The 16,028-nt window shown below is 35.7% G+C and overlaps 1 protein-coding gene across 15 annotated transcripts in view; it reads right to left on the bottom strand.

The window, feature by feature from the left end:
- Positions 1-16,028, bottom strand: part of SCMH1 (Scm polycomb group protein homolog 1) — a 136,052-nt gene that overhangs the window by 60,118 nt on the left and 59,906 nt on the right. For 9 of the 15 annotated variants that reach the window (XM_080653461.1, XM_080653451.1, XM_080653459.1 and 6 more), the window contains one exon: positions 12,391-12,625. In XM_080653461.1, the coding sequence (XP_080509587.1) occupies positions 12,391-12,589 (199 nt within the window). In that variant the 5' untranslated portion in view covers positions 12,590-12,625. Of the gene's footprint in view, positions 1-3,534; positions 3,581-12,390; positions 12,626-16,028 lie in introns of all 15 variants that reach the window. The other 6 variants (XM_080653462.1, XM_080653465.1, XM_080653463.1 and 3 more) reach the window with 2 other exon arrangements.

The raw sequence follows: 16,028 nt of genomic DNA, 5'->3' as shown, positions 1-16,028 counted from the left end.
ATGCTAAATGTTAGACAAATGCTGGCTATTATTTATAATATTATAGATTAAAAGACTGAGGTCAGAGAAATTAAGTAAAATATCTAAGTCTATAATTTTACTAAATACAATATTCAAGAGACAGGATTTAAACCCAACTTCTCTGTTTCCAGAGCCTTCATTATTAATCATCACATTAATATCTTCAAATATTTTATCACTCAATTCTTCCATACTATCTCTCTAGGTAAAAAGAATTGAAGTCATAAGTTTGTGAAAGCAGGAAGAAGAAAAATGATCATTTGAAGGTCTCAAATTAAACAGTGGCCTGGGTGCTTGCAAAGAAAAGGACAGGTGGGTACCTCAGTGCCTGGTCATTTCACAATCCCCACTTTTCTCCTGTCAAATAGTGACTGCCAATATACATGTCCAGCCTAAATCTCTGCCCCGAGTCTCATGCTCGTATTTCCAACTGCTTTATTCTATAACTCTACCTGAAAGTCAAAAGTGCTTGAATTTTTATTTTTTTATCCTCCCCTGAGGGTATTTTTTCTATTGATTTTTAGAGAGTAGAAGGGAGAGGGAGAGACAAGAGAGAAACACCGACGTGAAAGAAACACATCGATTGATTGCCTCCCACATGCCCCAGATGAGAGCCGGGAGCCTGCAACCGAGGTATGTGGCCTTAGACTGGAATCAAACCCGGGACCCTTTAGTCCGCAGGCCAACACTCTATCCACTAAGCCAAACCGGCTAAGGCAAAAACAGAACCCTTGACTGGAATCAAACCCGGGACCCTTTAGTCCGCAGGCCAACACTCTATCCACTAAGCCAAACTGGCTAAGGCAAAAACAGAACCCTTGACTTTGCTGCTCCCTCCAAACTTGTTCCCTTCCTCATCATCTCATCTCATCTAATGCACTATTAAACCCAGGTGCTCAGACCAAAAAGCCTACACTAACTCACTCTTGATTCCTCCCTTGCTATTACCCCTCAAATACAATTAATTAGCAAGTCTTGATGGCTCTTTCATCTCATAGATCCTAAATCAAATAATTTCTCACCGTTATATATTCTCACTCACTACTAATCACCCTAACTTAAGCCACAGTCAGACTTTGCATGGACTACTGCAACAGCTTTGTAACAGACTCCCTGCTTCCACTTTTGCCTCCTACTGTGTTTTCCACTTAGCAGCCAGAATATGTTTATGTATTTTAAAATATAAATCAGATCACACATTTATGCTCACATCCCATAATACAAAATAAATCTAAACACTTTATGTGTGTTAAGAAGATTTACATAATCTGGAACTTGCTTACTTCTTATAACCCATTTCCTATCACTCCTCTGTCATCCACGCACTGGCCTTTCTATTCCTCAAACATTCCAAGCTTTATCCCTCTGCCACGAAAACCCTTCCCTTTCCTCAAATCTTTAACAATTAGTACTTGCTGAAATCTCAGCTCCTCAGAGAGGCATTCCTAGACTACCCTATCTAAAATAGCCTTCTAAATCCCACTCCCTGCTATTTATCCTAAACTCTTATCACTGCCTGAATTTTTCTTTATTTTCCCTTGTAATGTGTATGTATTTTCCAACAGGAATATAAGCTCCATAAGAGTTTTATTGAACAAAGAAGAAAACCTCCATTTATTAAATGGGTGCCAGGAATTGATGAATGCTATAAAAATCATGTGTGGCAGACTTTATTAATGATCTGGCAGGTGAAGCTATTGAAATTCAAGGTTAAAAGTCAAAGTAAAGCAACTTATCAGTATCCACACACAACTAAGCTAGTTAAGTGGCTGAGTGAATTTTACAAAGCCAGGTCTCTAATTCTAAACCTAGGCATGCTGCAAGTGTTCTGTGCTTACCTTAAAAATACTGACATGGAACCAGTCATAAAAGCTTCCAGGTGCTCACCAGATGGTGGGGGGGGGGGAGGGGGAGGTCTACTAAATATGTTAGGGTCCAGCTGTTTAAACTTAACAGCGACTTCTTGAAGCTCTGGACTTAAATAAAAGAGCAACAGGTCCAGAATCTAATCATAGTTCATGCCCCCTGGTGGTAGGTAACAGAATAGCACTCATATCAGGAACCACATGTTATGGGCCCTACTCCCCACCCCACCATTGTCCTATATAATAATTCTAAGCTTCGTGAAGTTATTAGACTCTATGGCTGTCAAGATGATTCCATGACACTCCCAACTCATTCTCTCCTCCCAGAGAAGGTTTACATACATGTACATATACAAATATATGTACAGAAATATGTCACTCACTGTACAACCTCGAACAATTCATTTCTCTTTTCTTATTTCTATATTTGTCAGAGGAGGAGACTGAATTAAAGCAGTGCTTCCAAACTGAGGTTTGGTGACCTATCTCCATGCTACCCCAAGTCTGAGAGAAACAAGAAGTGAATTGGAAGAGAGATGTTGAATAAACTGTCTTTTCTTAGGAAGAAGTGATTGTACTTGGGAAAGATTGTTAGAATTCCTTTTACCTCTGATAGGACTCTATCACCACTTTGCTGCTACATTCCCATATACAGACTCAAACACAATTCAGGTTAATTTAATTGGAGATGGGGGTTGTGACTAATCTTGAGATAGTCATAGTATAGATGGTCTGGCATTACCCAATGCCAGGGGCTTTGCTGCAGAAAAAAGAAGTTCAGTAAATATTGTAAAAATTAACTTTATAAATAAGCATTTAAGCCACCATGGTTAAGTTACTTCACTCTAAAATTTTGTTTTTGTCCCCTCACCGCCCCCCCCCCCCCCACATTTCTATAAACAGTTCAAATTTCTGTGACCAGAAAATGAGCTATGCATTAAAAATTCCCTTTTCTATTGACAAGCCCTGGAGACTGCTTAGCAAATGAGAAGGCTGATCAGTGACAGGAACATACAAAGGGTTCCTTTCAAGTCAATGTACCACAAATACACCAGAGCACGTGATCAAGTTTCTTGAGCAGAGAGTTTGTAGTAGGATCCTGACATACTTGGCTAGTGGTCTCACAGAGGCCAACTTCTGCTTTAAATCTAGGACTCTCAAACTTGGACACTGGAATCCCTTGGGGAGCATTAAAAAATATATCAGAATCACCCCCAGGCATTCTGATTTAACTGCTCTAAGGCCTACACACTGAGTTCTCTAAATGATTCTAACTGGCAGCCAAGTTTGAGAACTAGTGATCCAGACTGACCTGTTTAGAAGAAACAGTCAGTCTTTAGTAGAAGAGATCAGTAAAACAAGGGTATGTGAGGAAAAGGCTGGCAGCATTGATAACTTCTCTGGTGAATCATTCTACCTTCCCATTTTTCCCCCTAGAGGACTCTGCAAGGGAGTAATGATTGTTCCTATGTGAACAGAACACACACACACACACACACACACACACACACACACACACACACACACCATACAAGATTTTAATGGAGAAGAATGCTCTTCTAGAACAATGCTTCCCAAATATAGACAGATCAATTGCATTAGAGTCTCGGGAGAGCCATTTACCATGCAGAATCCCAAGCCCCATTACCTAGAGATTCTGATTCAGCAACTCTGGGGAGAGGTCCAGAGGAGGCCTGGGGAACATGAACACACACACATATATATGTATAGTTACATACATAATTTATTCAAAACTTTTTATTTTGAAAAATTTTAAACCTAGAGAAAAATAGCAAAACCAGTATATGAACAACTATGCATCCTTCACCTAGATTCAATAACTAACATTTCACCACATTTTGTTTCCATATATCTACACACTTTTTCCTTTGGACTATGTGAAAGTTAGAGACATCATGACACTTCACCCCCCAAATATGTCAGTACATTTGTCCTCAGAACAAAGACATTCTCCTTTAACGCTGCAATATTACCATACCCAAGAACTTTAATTAAAATATTCTTATTATCCCCAACATGTTTGTTTAATTTTTTAAAATACAGGGTCCAATAAAGAATCACATATTGCATTTGGTTGTCATGTTTCTTTAGACACCATTAATCTACAATAGCCTTGTTATCTTTTGTTTTTCATGAAGAGTCTGGGCTAGCTATTTTACCAAATGTCCCACAATTTGCAATTTTTTGGATTGTTTGCTTACAATTACATTGCTGCTAAACAGTTTTAACATAAATACTATACAAGTGATGTTGAGTACTTCTCACTGCTTTACTTCAAGAGGCACATAGTGTCAATTTGTCAAATTATTGATGATACTAAATTTGATCAGTTGTTAAGTTGCAGATTTCCTCACTGCAATTCCCCTTTGTAGTTAATAGGCAATCAGTAGGAAGAACTTTGAGATTATGTGAATATCATATTTTCCAATAAGCTTTTTTACCCTCTGGTTTCAACATTCATTGATTATCCTTCCCTGAATAAATTAAAATGGTAATTTTCTACCATTCCACCTATATTTTATTAGCTGGCATTCCATAAAAAAGATGTTTCCCTGTAACTCTTAAAAAAATTTTTTTTAATTGATTCCAGAGAGGAAGGGAGAGGGAGGGAGAGATAGAAACATCAATGATGAGAGAGAATCATTGATCAACTGCCTCCTGCATGCCCCAACTGGGGATTGAGCCCACAACTCGGGCGTGTGCCCTTGATCAGAATCGAACCCGGGACCCTTCAGCCCACAGGCTGACAGTCTATCCACTGAGCCAAACCCACTAGGGCTCCCTGCAACTCTTTTTTCTTTATATATCACTAGGGACCCATGGATGCTATTACCATTGTTCTTTTATTTTTATTCTTTTTGATACTCATATTGTTTCAATTTTGGTTAGTAAGAACCCCTTCAAGTTGGCTCCTGTATCCTTTTGATATGTTCTCATCATTCTTTGAGAATTCTCTCCTTTCTGACATAAAATGTTCCAGAATCATCTTATATTTTCTCTTCTTCTCAGCCTTAGAATCAGTCATTTCTCCAAAAATCTTGATTCCTTTTAGTAGAGAATGTGATTTAGAAACCAAGGTATGCTTATTGCTTCTGAGGTGTCATTGCTTCTAGGCCTTTTCAATAAACAGAACTTGGGGGGAATATATATATATATATATATATATATATATATATATATATATATATGGAACATGCAGGTTATGATTATTATATTAGCTTTATTAACTCAAAAGAATGTCACAATGGCACAGTAAACCTACTTTTGCCCAGCCCTGTACATGAATGATTTGAATTGAAGGTATCTTAATTTTAAAGAGTTCATACAGATAATTCCAATTCAAATTCTATATGCAAGGTTATTCATCTCCCATTCTATATTTGTATCTTATTTACTCATTTGCTCTATCTTTAATACATACAAACCCATTAACATTAAGAAAAAGTCACAATTTCTTTGCAGTTCCACTTTTTCTTTAAAATATGCCCCATTAAAAGTATATTGAGAAGATTCTGTGTTCAGGTTATTTGAATTAATTCTTTTTTCAATGTCGTTATGATGTCTATTATATCCTCAGTTCAGTTTGTTTCTGTTTGTAGTCAATTTTAGAATATGCTTCATTCATCTTTTTTAATTTTGTTAAGCAAAACATTTACATTTTAAAAATCAAAAGAATATAAAAGGGTATTCTCAGAGAAGTCTCATTCTCCTTCCTGTAATTTTTACTGTTTTCTTACTCCCAACAGATTGTGACCTTTTCATTATTTTCTGGTGTAACATTCCAGTGCTTCTTTTTATAAAAGTATGTCTGTAAAAATATAATTTCCTGCATGTTATACATGTGTATGTGTGTATATGCATATGTTTTCCCTTTCTCAAAAACAAATGGCATTAAGTACATTTACAGTGTTGTGCAACCATGACCACCATCCATTTCCAGTATTTTTTCATCTTCCTCACCCGAAACTCTGTACCTATTAAACAATAACTTTCCATTCCCCACTTTCCTCCCAGCTCCTGCAACCACCATGTTATTTTCTGTTTCTGTGAATTTCTCAATTTTAAGTGGAATTATATAGTATTTGTCCTTTGTTATTGGCTTGAAATAAGTGAAACACTTAGCAAAATGTCTTCAAGGTTCATCCACACTATAGCATGCGTCAGAATTTCCTTCCTCTTAAAGGCTGAATAATATTCCACTGTATGTATATACCACATTTTGTTCATTCATTCTTCTGCTGAGGAACACTTGGGTTCCTCTGACCTTTTGTTCACTGTGAATAATACAGCTAAACATAGGTATAAAAAATATCGGCTTGAATCCTGCTTTCATTATTTTGCCTATATACCCTAAAATGGAATTTCTGGATCATATAGTAATTCTATTTTTAAAATTTTGAGGAACTGCTATGTTTTCCATAGTGGCTGCACCATTAGCAATACACAAGAGTTCCAATTTCTTCACATCCTCACCAACATTTGCTACTCTATTTGATAATAAGCAACAATCCTAATGGGTGTGAAGTGCATTTTTCATTGTGGTTTTGATTTGCATTTTCCTCATTATTAGAGATTTGAGCATCATTTTAAAATTTTATTTTTATTGAATTTATTAGGCTGACATTGGTTAATAAAATTATAAAGGTTTCAAGTGTAAAATTCTATAATACATCATCTATATATGGTATTGTGTTCACCACCAAAAGTCAAATCTCCTTCTATCTCCATTTATCTTCCCCACCCTCCTTTCCCTCTTGTAATCACCATACTGTTATTTTTTTTTACTTAATCCCTTCACCTTTTTCACCTGGCCCCCCAACCACCCTCCCCTCTGACAGCTGTCAGTTTGTTCTCTGTATTTATGACTCTGTTTCTATTTTGTTCATTAGATTCCACATATAAGTATTTTTCCTTCTCTGACTTGCTTATTTCATTTAGCATAATACTCTTCAGGTCCATCCATGCTGTTGCAAAAAAGATTTCCTTCTTTTTTTATGGCTTAGTATTCCATTGTGTAAAATTTACCACAGCTTTTTTTTCTTAAATATATATTTTATTGATTTCAGAGAGGAAGGGAGAGGAAGAGAGAGATAGAAACATCAATGATGACAGGGTATCGTTGATCGGCTTCCTCCTGCCTATCCCCAACTGGGGATCAAGCCTGAAACCCGAGCATGTGTCCTTGACTGGAATCAAACCCAGGACCCTTCAGTCCGCAGGCCTATGCTCTATCCACTGAGCCAAACTGGCTAGGGCTACCACAGCTTTTTTTATCCACTCATCTACTCTCAGAAAAAACACTTTACTTTGCCATTATGAATTGTTTTAATATGTTGAATTCTAATTCCTAATATTTTATTTAAGATTTTTAAAACCACATTCATACATGACTCTGTGTGTGTTGTATGTGCTGAAATCAAGTTTAGATATCAAAGTTCTACCTGCCTCATAAAAAGTATCTGGATGTTTCCCTACTTTTTATTTTTTGATTTTTTAATATATTTTTATTGATTTCAGAGAGGAAAAGAGAAGGGGAGAGAGAAACATCAATGATGAGAGAATCATTGATTGGCTGCCTCTAGCACGCCCCCTACTGGGGATCGAGCCCACAACCCAGGCATGTGCCCTTGACTGGAATTGAACCCGGGACCCTTCAATCCAAAGGCTGACACTCTATCCATTGAGCCAAACCAGCCAGGGGCAACTTTTTTAAAAAAATTGATTTGAGAGAGAAAAGAAAGGGGGAGGGAAAAGAGAAAGAAGCATTGATTTGTTGTTCCACTTATTCACACATTCTTTGGTTGATTCTTGTATGTACCCTGACCGAGAATTGAGCCCGCAACCCTGGCTTATGGGAATGATCAACTGAGCCAAGTACCCGGGAATTGAGTCTTCAATTGAGATTATTTTATCTTTTTTCAATTTTTTCCTGAGTTTGGAAAATTGTTTTCACATCTTTTATGTGATGTACATTGTGCATTTCTAGTTTGACTTTTAAAATTTATGATTCAGTGTATTTCCTATCTGTCAATACTTGTTTAATTGAATTTGAGTTGTTGTACAACAGCTTTCCTCTGGTCAGTCATTGATTTTGGCAGTAGGATATTCATTAGTTAAAATGGTTTTACCTTTATTTTCTTTCTTTTTTTTCACATAGAAACTTTTTACAGATGTTGACTGCTGATTACTAATCATTTGAAATGTCTTACATTTTCCTGGACCAGCAAAACATGAGGTTCTGTTTTGGCAGGGATCTTGAGTATTTCTGTTGGCATAAGGCAGTGGTCGGCAAACTCATCAGCCAACAGAGCGGCAAACTGCGGCTTGTGAGCCGCATGTGGCTCGCGAGCCGCAGTTTGCCGACCACTGGCATAGGGAAATATAATTTCTTTAGTAGATGAGCCTGTTTGGGTTGGGATGGGAGGGTTGGTATATCTTTTGATTTTATGATTCTCTTTTGTTCCTGTATAAATTGCTACTCCTTGCTTCTTTCTTTTCCTTCAGAATTATGTGTCCTTTCCCCCCAAAAGTAGTTATCTTCCCAAGACTGCTATCTCTAGTTCCTTACACTTTCAATTCACTCTCTTCCTTCTGATTCCCCAATAGCCAATCCAATAGGTTTTAGCTGTGTTCTCAGTATTTCCCACTCTGAATGGGACTATATTTCTCTGGGGTGATGTTAGCTAGGTTAAACCCCAACTGTCCTCTTTTTTATGCACTTCCCACCTATATAAAACACTTCCTTTTGGTATGGATCTGTTATTGACTGTACTGGTTTCAGATCTTTTTATCTGAATATGTAGATTAACATGTAATTGAAATTTGTGATATTCTTGACTCCTACTTATATTTGGACATGAGTTATGGGTGGTTTGATTTACTCTCCTATTTGATCTGTACATTTCTGGAGAATTTGTGGAAATATTTTTACTTTGATGATCATCACTATCCCTGGGACCTTATATTTTTAATAGACTCTCAAGATACTTCTAAATAGTGATTCATAAAGTAGGTGGAGAACAATCCAGCACCATGCAGTTATAAAAAGGATTGAAGTATGTCTCCAAACTACTAAGAAGTCATTTTAGGACATATCATTAAATGAAAGAAGCAAAGTTGAGAAAAATACAGCATAAAATGCTGTCCTTTACATAAGAGGGTGGAGGTTACATATCTATGTATGTACACACTCATGCACACACAGATATATTTGTTTATATTTTTAAAAATGGAGTTTAAACCAACAAAGTCAAAGAAACTGATTACCTATGAAAGAGAAAAGAAATAGGATGATGGGAATCTCTCTGAATATTTTTGGTTTTATAGATTTGACTTTAAGAACAATGTATATCGTTTATGTATTTATAAAGCAACATTTTAAAAAAGCGATTTTTAAAAAATATTTTTTGCTGAAACCGGTTTGGCTCAGTGGATAGAGCGTCGGCCTGCGGACTGAAGGGTCCCGGGTTCGATTCCGGTCAAGGGCATGTACCTTGGTTGCGGGCACATCCCCAGTGGGAGGTGTGCAGGAGGCAGCTGATCGATGTTTCTCTCTCATCGATGTTTCTGGCTTTCTATCCCTCTCCTTTCCTCTCTGTAAAATATCAATAAAATATAAATATATATATATATATATATATATATATATATATGTATATATATATATATTTTTTTATTGATGTCAGAGAGGGAGGGAGAGGGAGAGATAGAAACATCAATGATGAGAGAGATTCACTGATCGGCTTCCTCCTGCATGCCCCACACTGGGGATTGAACCCACAACCCAGGCATGTGCACCCATACTCAACCACTGAGCCACGCTGGCCAGGCTAAAAAAGCAATCTTTAAAAATTAAAAATTAAACAAGTGAATCTAAGTTTATATCAAGTTGGTGGCATGGCCACCCAGAGAGAAACTAATGCAAATGACCTTATAACATCATTAGACTTTCCCAAGGGTAAGAAAAAAAACTGCAAAAAACTCAAACATTGTTTAGGTCTCATAATGGTGATAGTGTTGGTATTGTTATTCTGAGACTTGTATATATGTATTGTAGGATAAAACAAATGATTTTTAGTGACATGGAAAACTAGAGTTTTGGGGTGGTACAAAGGCAATACAGATTTAAGAGACTGAAGATAAAAGTAAAAACACCATTGTCCTGAATTTTAGTAGGAAGAATATAAACTAATGATTTTTTTATCCTAATAAAAAAGATGCTCCTACCTCTCAATACCAAAAAGACCTAGAAAGAATGATCAACTCAATTGCACTGAGCACTCCAGTGCTTAGATTATAGTCTCTAAATACCACCTCCCACTAAAAGGAGCCTAGGCACCTAAAAGAAATAGGCAATTCTTTATTTGGGCCAAGAAATGTACAGATGAGCAAGGAACATTTTAAATTCCAAAAATCCAAGAGAGCTATCAAATAATAAAGAGTTAGGAGACAACTTGATGAAGCTCATATGAGGCCAAAGATGGGATACTTCAAGAATCAATAAAAACTATTAGTGCAATGAAGTGAAACATATCAAATATGTATGAATCCTTGAGTTAATGATACTAAACAGCAACAATAAAACCCTCCTTATATATTTTTTGGAGAATGTTAGTAAAGCAATTCATTATTTTGAAAATGGGTAAATAAAGAAAAGAATCAAGCATTTAAACCATCTTTCTTACATGAATTATTCCTAAGGATAACCAAATAATTGATGAAAGTTTATTTTTAATAGGTATAGTCCACTTAAAGAATGGTAAGATTACAATTCCCCATTTTGCAAGCATGATAAATTGACAAATTTAATCAGAGGTCAGCAAACTATAGCCAGCAGGCAACGCCATCCGTTTTGTAAATAAAGTGTTACTGGAACACAGCTTGCCCATTTGTTTATGTATTGTCTATGGCTGCTTTGGCATTACAAAGATAAAGTTAAGTAGCTGCAATAGAGAATCTAAGGCCCCACAAAGCCTGTAATATTTACTATTTGACCCGTTAAGAAAATTTGGGAAGCCCAGATCGAGACCACAAGCAGTAATGACTACTACATTATAAAAATGAGGACAATCAGACCAAAAAGCTTCCTAATAGAAGTAAACACCACCATCTATAAAATATTCTTGGGAAAAAAACTGAACCTGAACATGATCAAGCCTCTAGATCTAGCTACCAATTTCTAGGAAAGAGGATAGAGAAACATGTTAAATGATACTATAGATATACAATCAGCAAAATCTAATTATGGAAAATTTTGAAGACAAATGACATAGATTTTTCAACACATAAACTGCCAGAAAAAAAATTGAGAGAAGGAGAACCCAAAGATTAAAAGAGGCTTAAGGGACATATCAATCAACTGCAATATGTGGATCTTATTTGAATCCTGATTCAAAGAAACTGTAGTGTGTGTGTGTGTGAGAGAGAGAGAGAAAAAGAAAACAGAGAAAATTTAAACACTGAGTAAAAATTTGTTGATATTAAAAAGTATCATTAATTTATTTATGTGATGTTATTATAATTGTATTTAAAATTATACATATTAAGTATTTAATGACAAATACTACGGGTGATGGAACAGAAGAAGGCAGGGAATGTGTAAAGATATAGATAAAACAAGATGGACTCTGTTGATAATTATCAAGGATAAAAGATATATGGACATTCACAGTGCTATTCTTTCTACCTTTGTATACATTTGAAATTTTACATTACAAATAATTTTTTTAATAGGGGAAAATGCTAAATAACCACCTGGGGAGCGCTTTCAAACAATACATGTTCTCTAATGCTCAATTAATGTAGCACAACCTCCTGATGGGAACATAGCCCTTACATAAGCCATAACACATCTCCCTCTATCCTCCATTGAGACTCACTGCAATAATGATTTATAATAACTGAAAAGATGGGCTAAATCTCTCAGGTATATTAAGGCAAAAGAAAAAAAAAGATGACTCTGATCTTGAGGAGAAAAATCTAGTTAGGTTATTAGTTTAAGTAAAATAATACATTTTACTGAATAATTAATTAAAAGTGAGAAAATCCCAGGACCAAGTAAGAATTTAGGGGAAAGGAGATAAGGGACCCTTCTAATAGTCATCCTTTCTATTGGGAGATTTCCCTCTGGCCTCTTGTTATTATTGTGGGATTTGTTAAAAGCTCTATGGTTTTTTGAAGCAGATTAAATGGCAAGACCTCCTTCCATTCTGTCTATCAGGGTAAATGGGAACTGACAAAGAAGGATGAAGGGTGTGGTTTTTGTTAGAAAAAGGAGAGTTTGAGAGATGCTTGAATATTATAAGTTAATGTAGAGATGGAGATGTCCAGATTTTACAGCTCATTTTATTTTGGGTGGGCCTTTTCTTTTGGACCATATGAAAAAGAAGAGGCAGGCAGGGGACCCTAAGCTTTCCCATAATGGGATATACAATTTTGGGAAGATAATTAATTGGTTAAAGAGGACTTGGGTCTAATTACTCACCCAGAGGGGGCTGCAGCATACCCCCATTCTTCTCACAGTTCCCAATAGGCTGGATTTCAGTTGAGTCAACCAGCCGCCAGAAGTCATTCTTGTTGTCGCTGCCATCAAGGCGAAGGCGGAGGCGAGCTCCTGTTAGTCCAACTACTGTAGCAATACAGGTAGATGTGGTGTTCCTGGGATCCTGTGCCTCTAATTTCATGCTGATCTTGAACTCGTTGCTTGGAGGTGTGTAGGACTGAGGAGAACAAGCCATGGGGATTAGGCAGACTAAGGTAAGTGGCATTTTCAGTAAGGATGTTAGATGGAACCTGAAAATTTATGCCTAGGACTCAAAGTGGTTACAGCTTGACCAGGGACAAACCACTGTGAAATCTTCCTAATACGTAGGAAGATTTACATGCAAAAGAAACACTGGAAGGTAAGAAGAAGGGGAAAAATTACTTTCCACTGAAGCATCAAATATTGACTCACACCAGTAAGAAAAGGACAAGAGTGCCTCAAATGGTCCTTACTTAATACTCTCTCATCCTATCTTTTCCAACTCCCTAATTCTCTAGGTACTCATGTTTTCTTTTTAGAAACCATCCAATTTACCTATTATATACTAAGTGTCTCTTCATGAAGTGATGTAGTATATTGCTTTGTAAATCCAGCACACAGACTAACTATGGGAGAGAGGGGATCAATTTTTTTCTTATTTTGACATTGATGTATAAATCAATTTATATCTTTAAAAACAATTTTAAGTTATAATTCATATAAAATATACACTTTAGTAAATCTTGACATATGGATACATCCATGACGCCATATACATATATACACCTTTGAGACCATCACCACAATCAAGATGATGAACATGGACATGTTCTTTCATGTCCCTTTATAATCCTTCTGTCTAGCCCTTCCCAGACCCGTTTCCGGACAAATATTGATCTACTTTCACTGTAGACTGAGTTGCATTTTCGAGTCTTTAATGGAATTATAGAGAATATACTCTTTTTTTGTTTGTTTTTTTGTCCAGCTTCTTTCACTCAGCATAACTATTCTGATATTCATCCATATTGTTAAATGTATCAGTAATTCATTTTTGTTTTTGTTTTTTAAAGACTTTTTTTTTAGAGCAGCTTTAGGTTTACAACAAAACTGAGAGGAAGATACAGAGATTTCCCATATACACCCTATCCCCACACATGAACAGCCTCTCCTATTCCGGCATCCCCCACCACAGTGGTACATTTGTTACAATTGATGAACCTGCACTGATACATCATAATCTCTCAAAGCACACAGTTTACAGCAGGGCTCTCTCTTGGTGTTGTACATTGGGTTTGGAAAAAGGTATAATGACATATAGCTATCATTATAGTATCATACAAAATAGTTTCACTGGCCCAAAAGTCCTCAGTGATCTGCATATTCATCCTTCCCCCACTCAACCACTGGCAACTACTGATCTTTTCACTGTCTCTTTTCTAGAATGTATGTAGCCTTTTTAGATAGGCTTCTTTTCTTTTGTAATAAGCATTTAAGTTTCTTTTATGTCTTTTCATGGCTTGATAGCTAATTTCCTTTTAGTGCTGAATAACACTCCTTTGACTGGCTACACCACAGTTTATTCATTCATCTACTGAAGGGCATCTTTCAAGTTTTGGCAGTTATGAATAAAGCTGCAATAAACATCCATTTCCAGGTTTTTGTATGGTCAAACATTTTCAGTTCCTTTGGGTAAACACAAAGGAATGGAATTGCTGTATCATATGGTAACAGTATATTTAGTTTTGAAAGAAATCACCAATATGTCTTACAAAATGGCTGTACCCTTTTGCATTCCCACAAGCAATGAGTGAGAATTACTGTTGCTCCATATCCTTGCAAGCATATGGTAGTGTCAGTATTCTGGATTTTGACCACTCTAATAGGTGTGTAGTGTTATTTAATTTGCATTTAAAACATTTTTCTTCACATTTTTAAATCTTCTGCATTATCTTTTTTTTGTGAGGTAGCTAAGATCTTTGGCTCATTTTTAAATTAAGTTGTTGGTTTTCTTATTGTTGAACTTTTAAGTGTTCTTTGTATATTTTGTAAAACAGTCCTTTAGCAGATGTGTCTTTTGCACGTTATTTTCTCCCAATCTGTGGCTTGTCTTCTCATTTTCTTGATAATGTCTTTCACAGAGCAGAAACTTTTAGTATTAATGAAGTCCAGCTTATCAATTATTTCTTTCATGGATCATACCTTTGGTGTTGTATCTAAAAAGTCATCACCATACCCAAGATTTTCTTGTTTTTCTCTTACGTTATTTTCTAGGAGTTGTATAGTTTTACATTTAGATCTGTGGTTTATTTTGACTTAATTTTTGTGAAGGGAGTAAGGTCTGTGTCCAGATTCATTTTTTGCCTGTGGCTGTCCAGTTGTTTCAGCACCATTTGTTAAAAAGACTATCTTTGCTCTACCGCATTGCCTTTGCTCCTTTTTCAGTTGACTATATTTATGTGGGACTATTTTTGAGCTCTCTATACTGTTCCACTGATCTATTTATCTATTCTCTCATCAATACCACACTGTCTTGATTACTGTAGCGATATAGTAATTCTTGAATTTGGGTAGTGTCAGTCTTCAAACTTTGTTCTTCTTCTTCAATTTTGTGTTCGCTATTCTGTATCTTTTGCCACTCCATATAAACTTTAGAATCTGTTTGTCAATATCCACAAAATAACTTGCTGAAATTTTGATTAAGCTTGCATTGAATCTATAGATCAAGTTGGGAAGAACCGACATTTTGAACAATATTGAGTCTTCCTTTTCTTGATCATGAACTATCTCTCCATTTTTAAGGTTTTTTTTTTTAATTTCTTTTATCTAAGTTCTAAAGTTTTCCTCAGATAATTTTTATACGTATTTTGTTAGATTTATACCTAAGTATTTCATTTTTGGAGGTGCTCATATAAATGGTATTGTTTTTAATTTCAAATTTTTAATTGCTGGTATATAGAAAAATGATTGACTCATATATTAACCTTGTATCGGCAACCGTACTATAATTGCTTATTAGTTCTAGGAATTTTTTTGTCAATTCTTTTAGATTTTCTACATAAACAATCATGTCATCTGTGAACAGAGAGTTTTATTTCTTCCTTCCCAATCTGTATACCTTTTAGTTCCTTTTCTTATTTTATTGCAATAGCTAAGATTTCCAGGCTGATGTTGAAAAGGAGTGATGAGAGGGACATCCTTGCCTTCTTTCAGATGTTAGTGGGAAAGCTAGTTTTTAACCATTAAGTGTGATCTTAGCTAAAGGTTTTAAAAATATAGACAGTAACATTTAGCATAACTATTATGATATTCATCCATATTGTTGAATGGAATCAGTAATTCATTTCTTTTTGTTTCTGAGTAGTATATCATGTTGATGGACATTTGGTGTGTTTCCAGTTTTTCACTATTACAAATAAATCTCTTATGAACATCCACATATATGAATATACTTTCTATATTTCCATACATATTTCAGAAATATAGTAAAGTGGAATGGATGAATCATATGATAGGTATATGTATAACTCACATACCAGAATATTTAACTTTTTACAGTATATAATTCAGTGGTTTTTAGTATATTCACAGAGGCAAACATC

This window comes from Plecotus auritus, assembly GCF_963455305.1.
Source record: "Plecotus auritus genome assembly, chromosome: 2".
Taxonomy (NCBI): Eukaryota; Metazoa; Chordata; class Mammalia; order Chiroptera; family Vespertilionidae; genus Plecotus; species Plecotus auritus.
The sequence above is the reverse complement of the archived record's forward strand: the minus strand, read 5'-3'. Positions and strand labels throughout refer to the sequence as shown.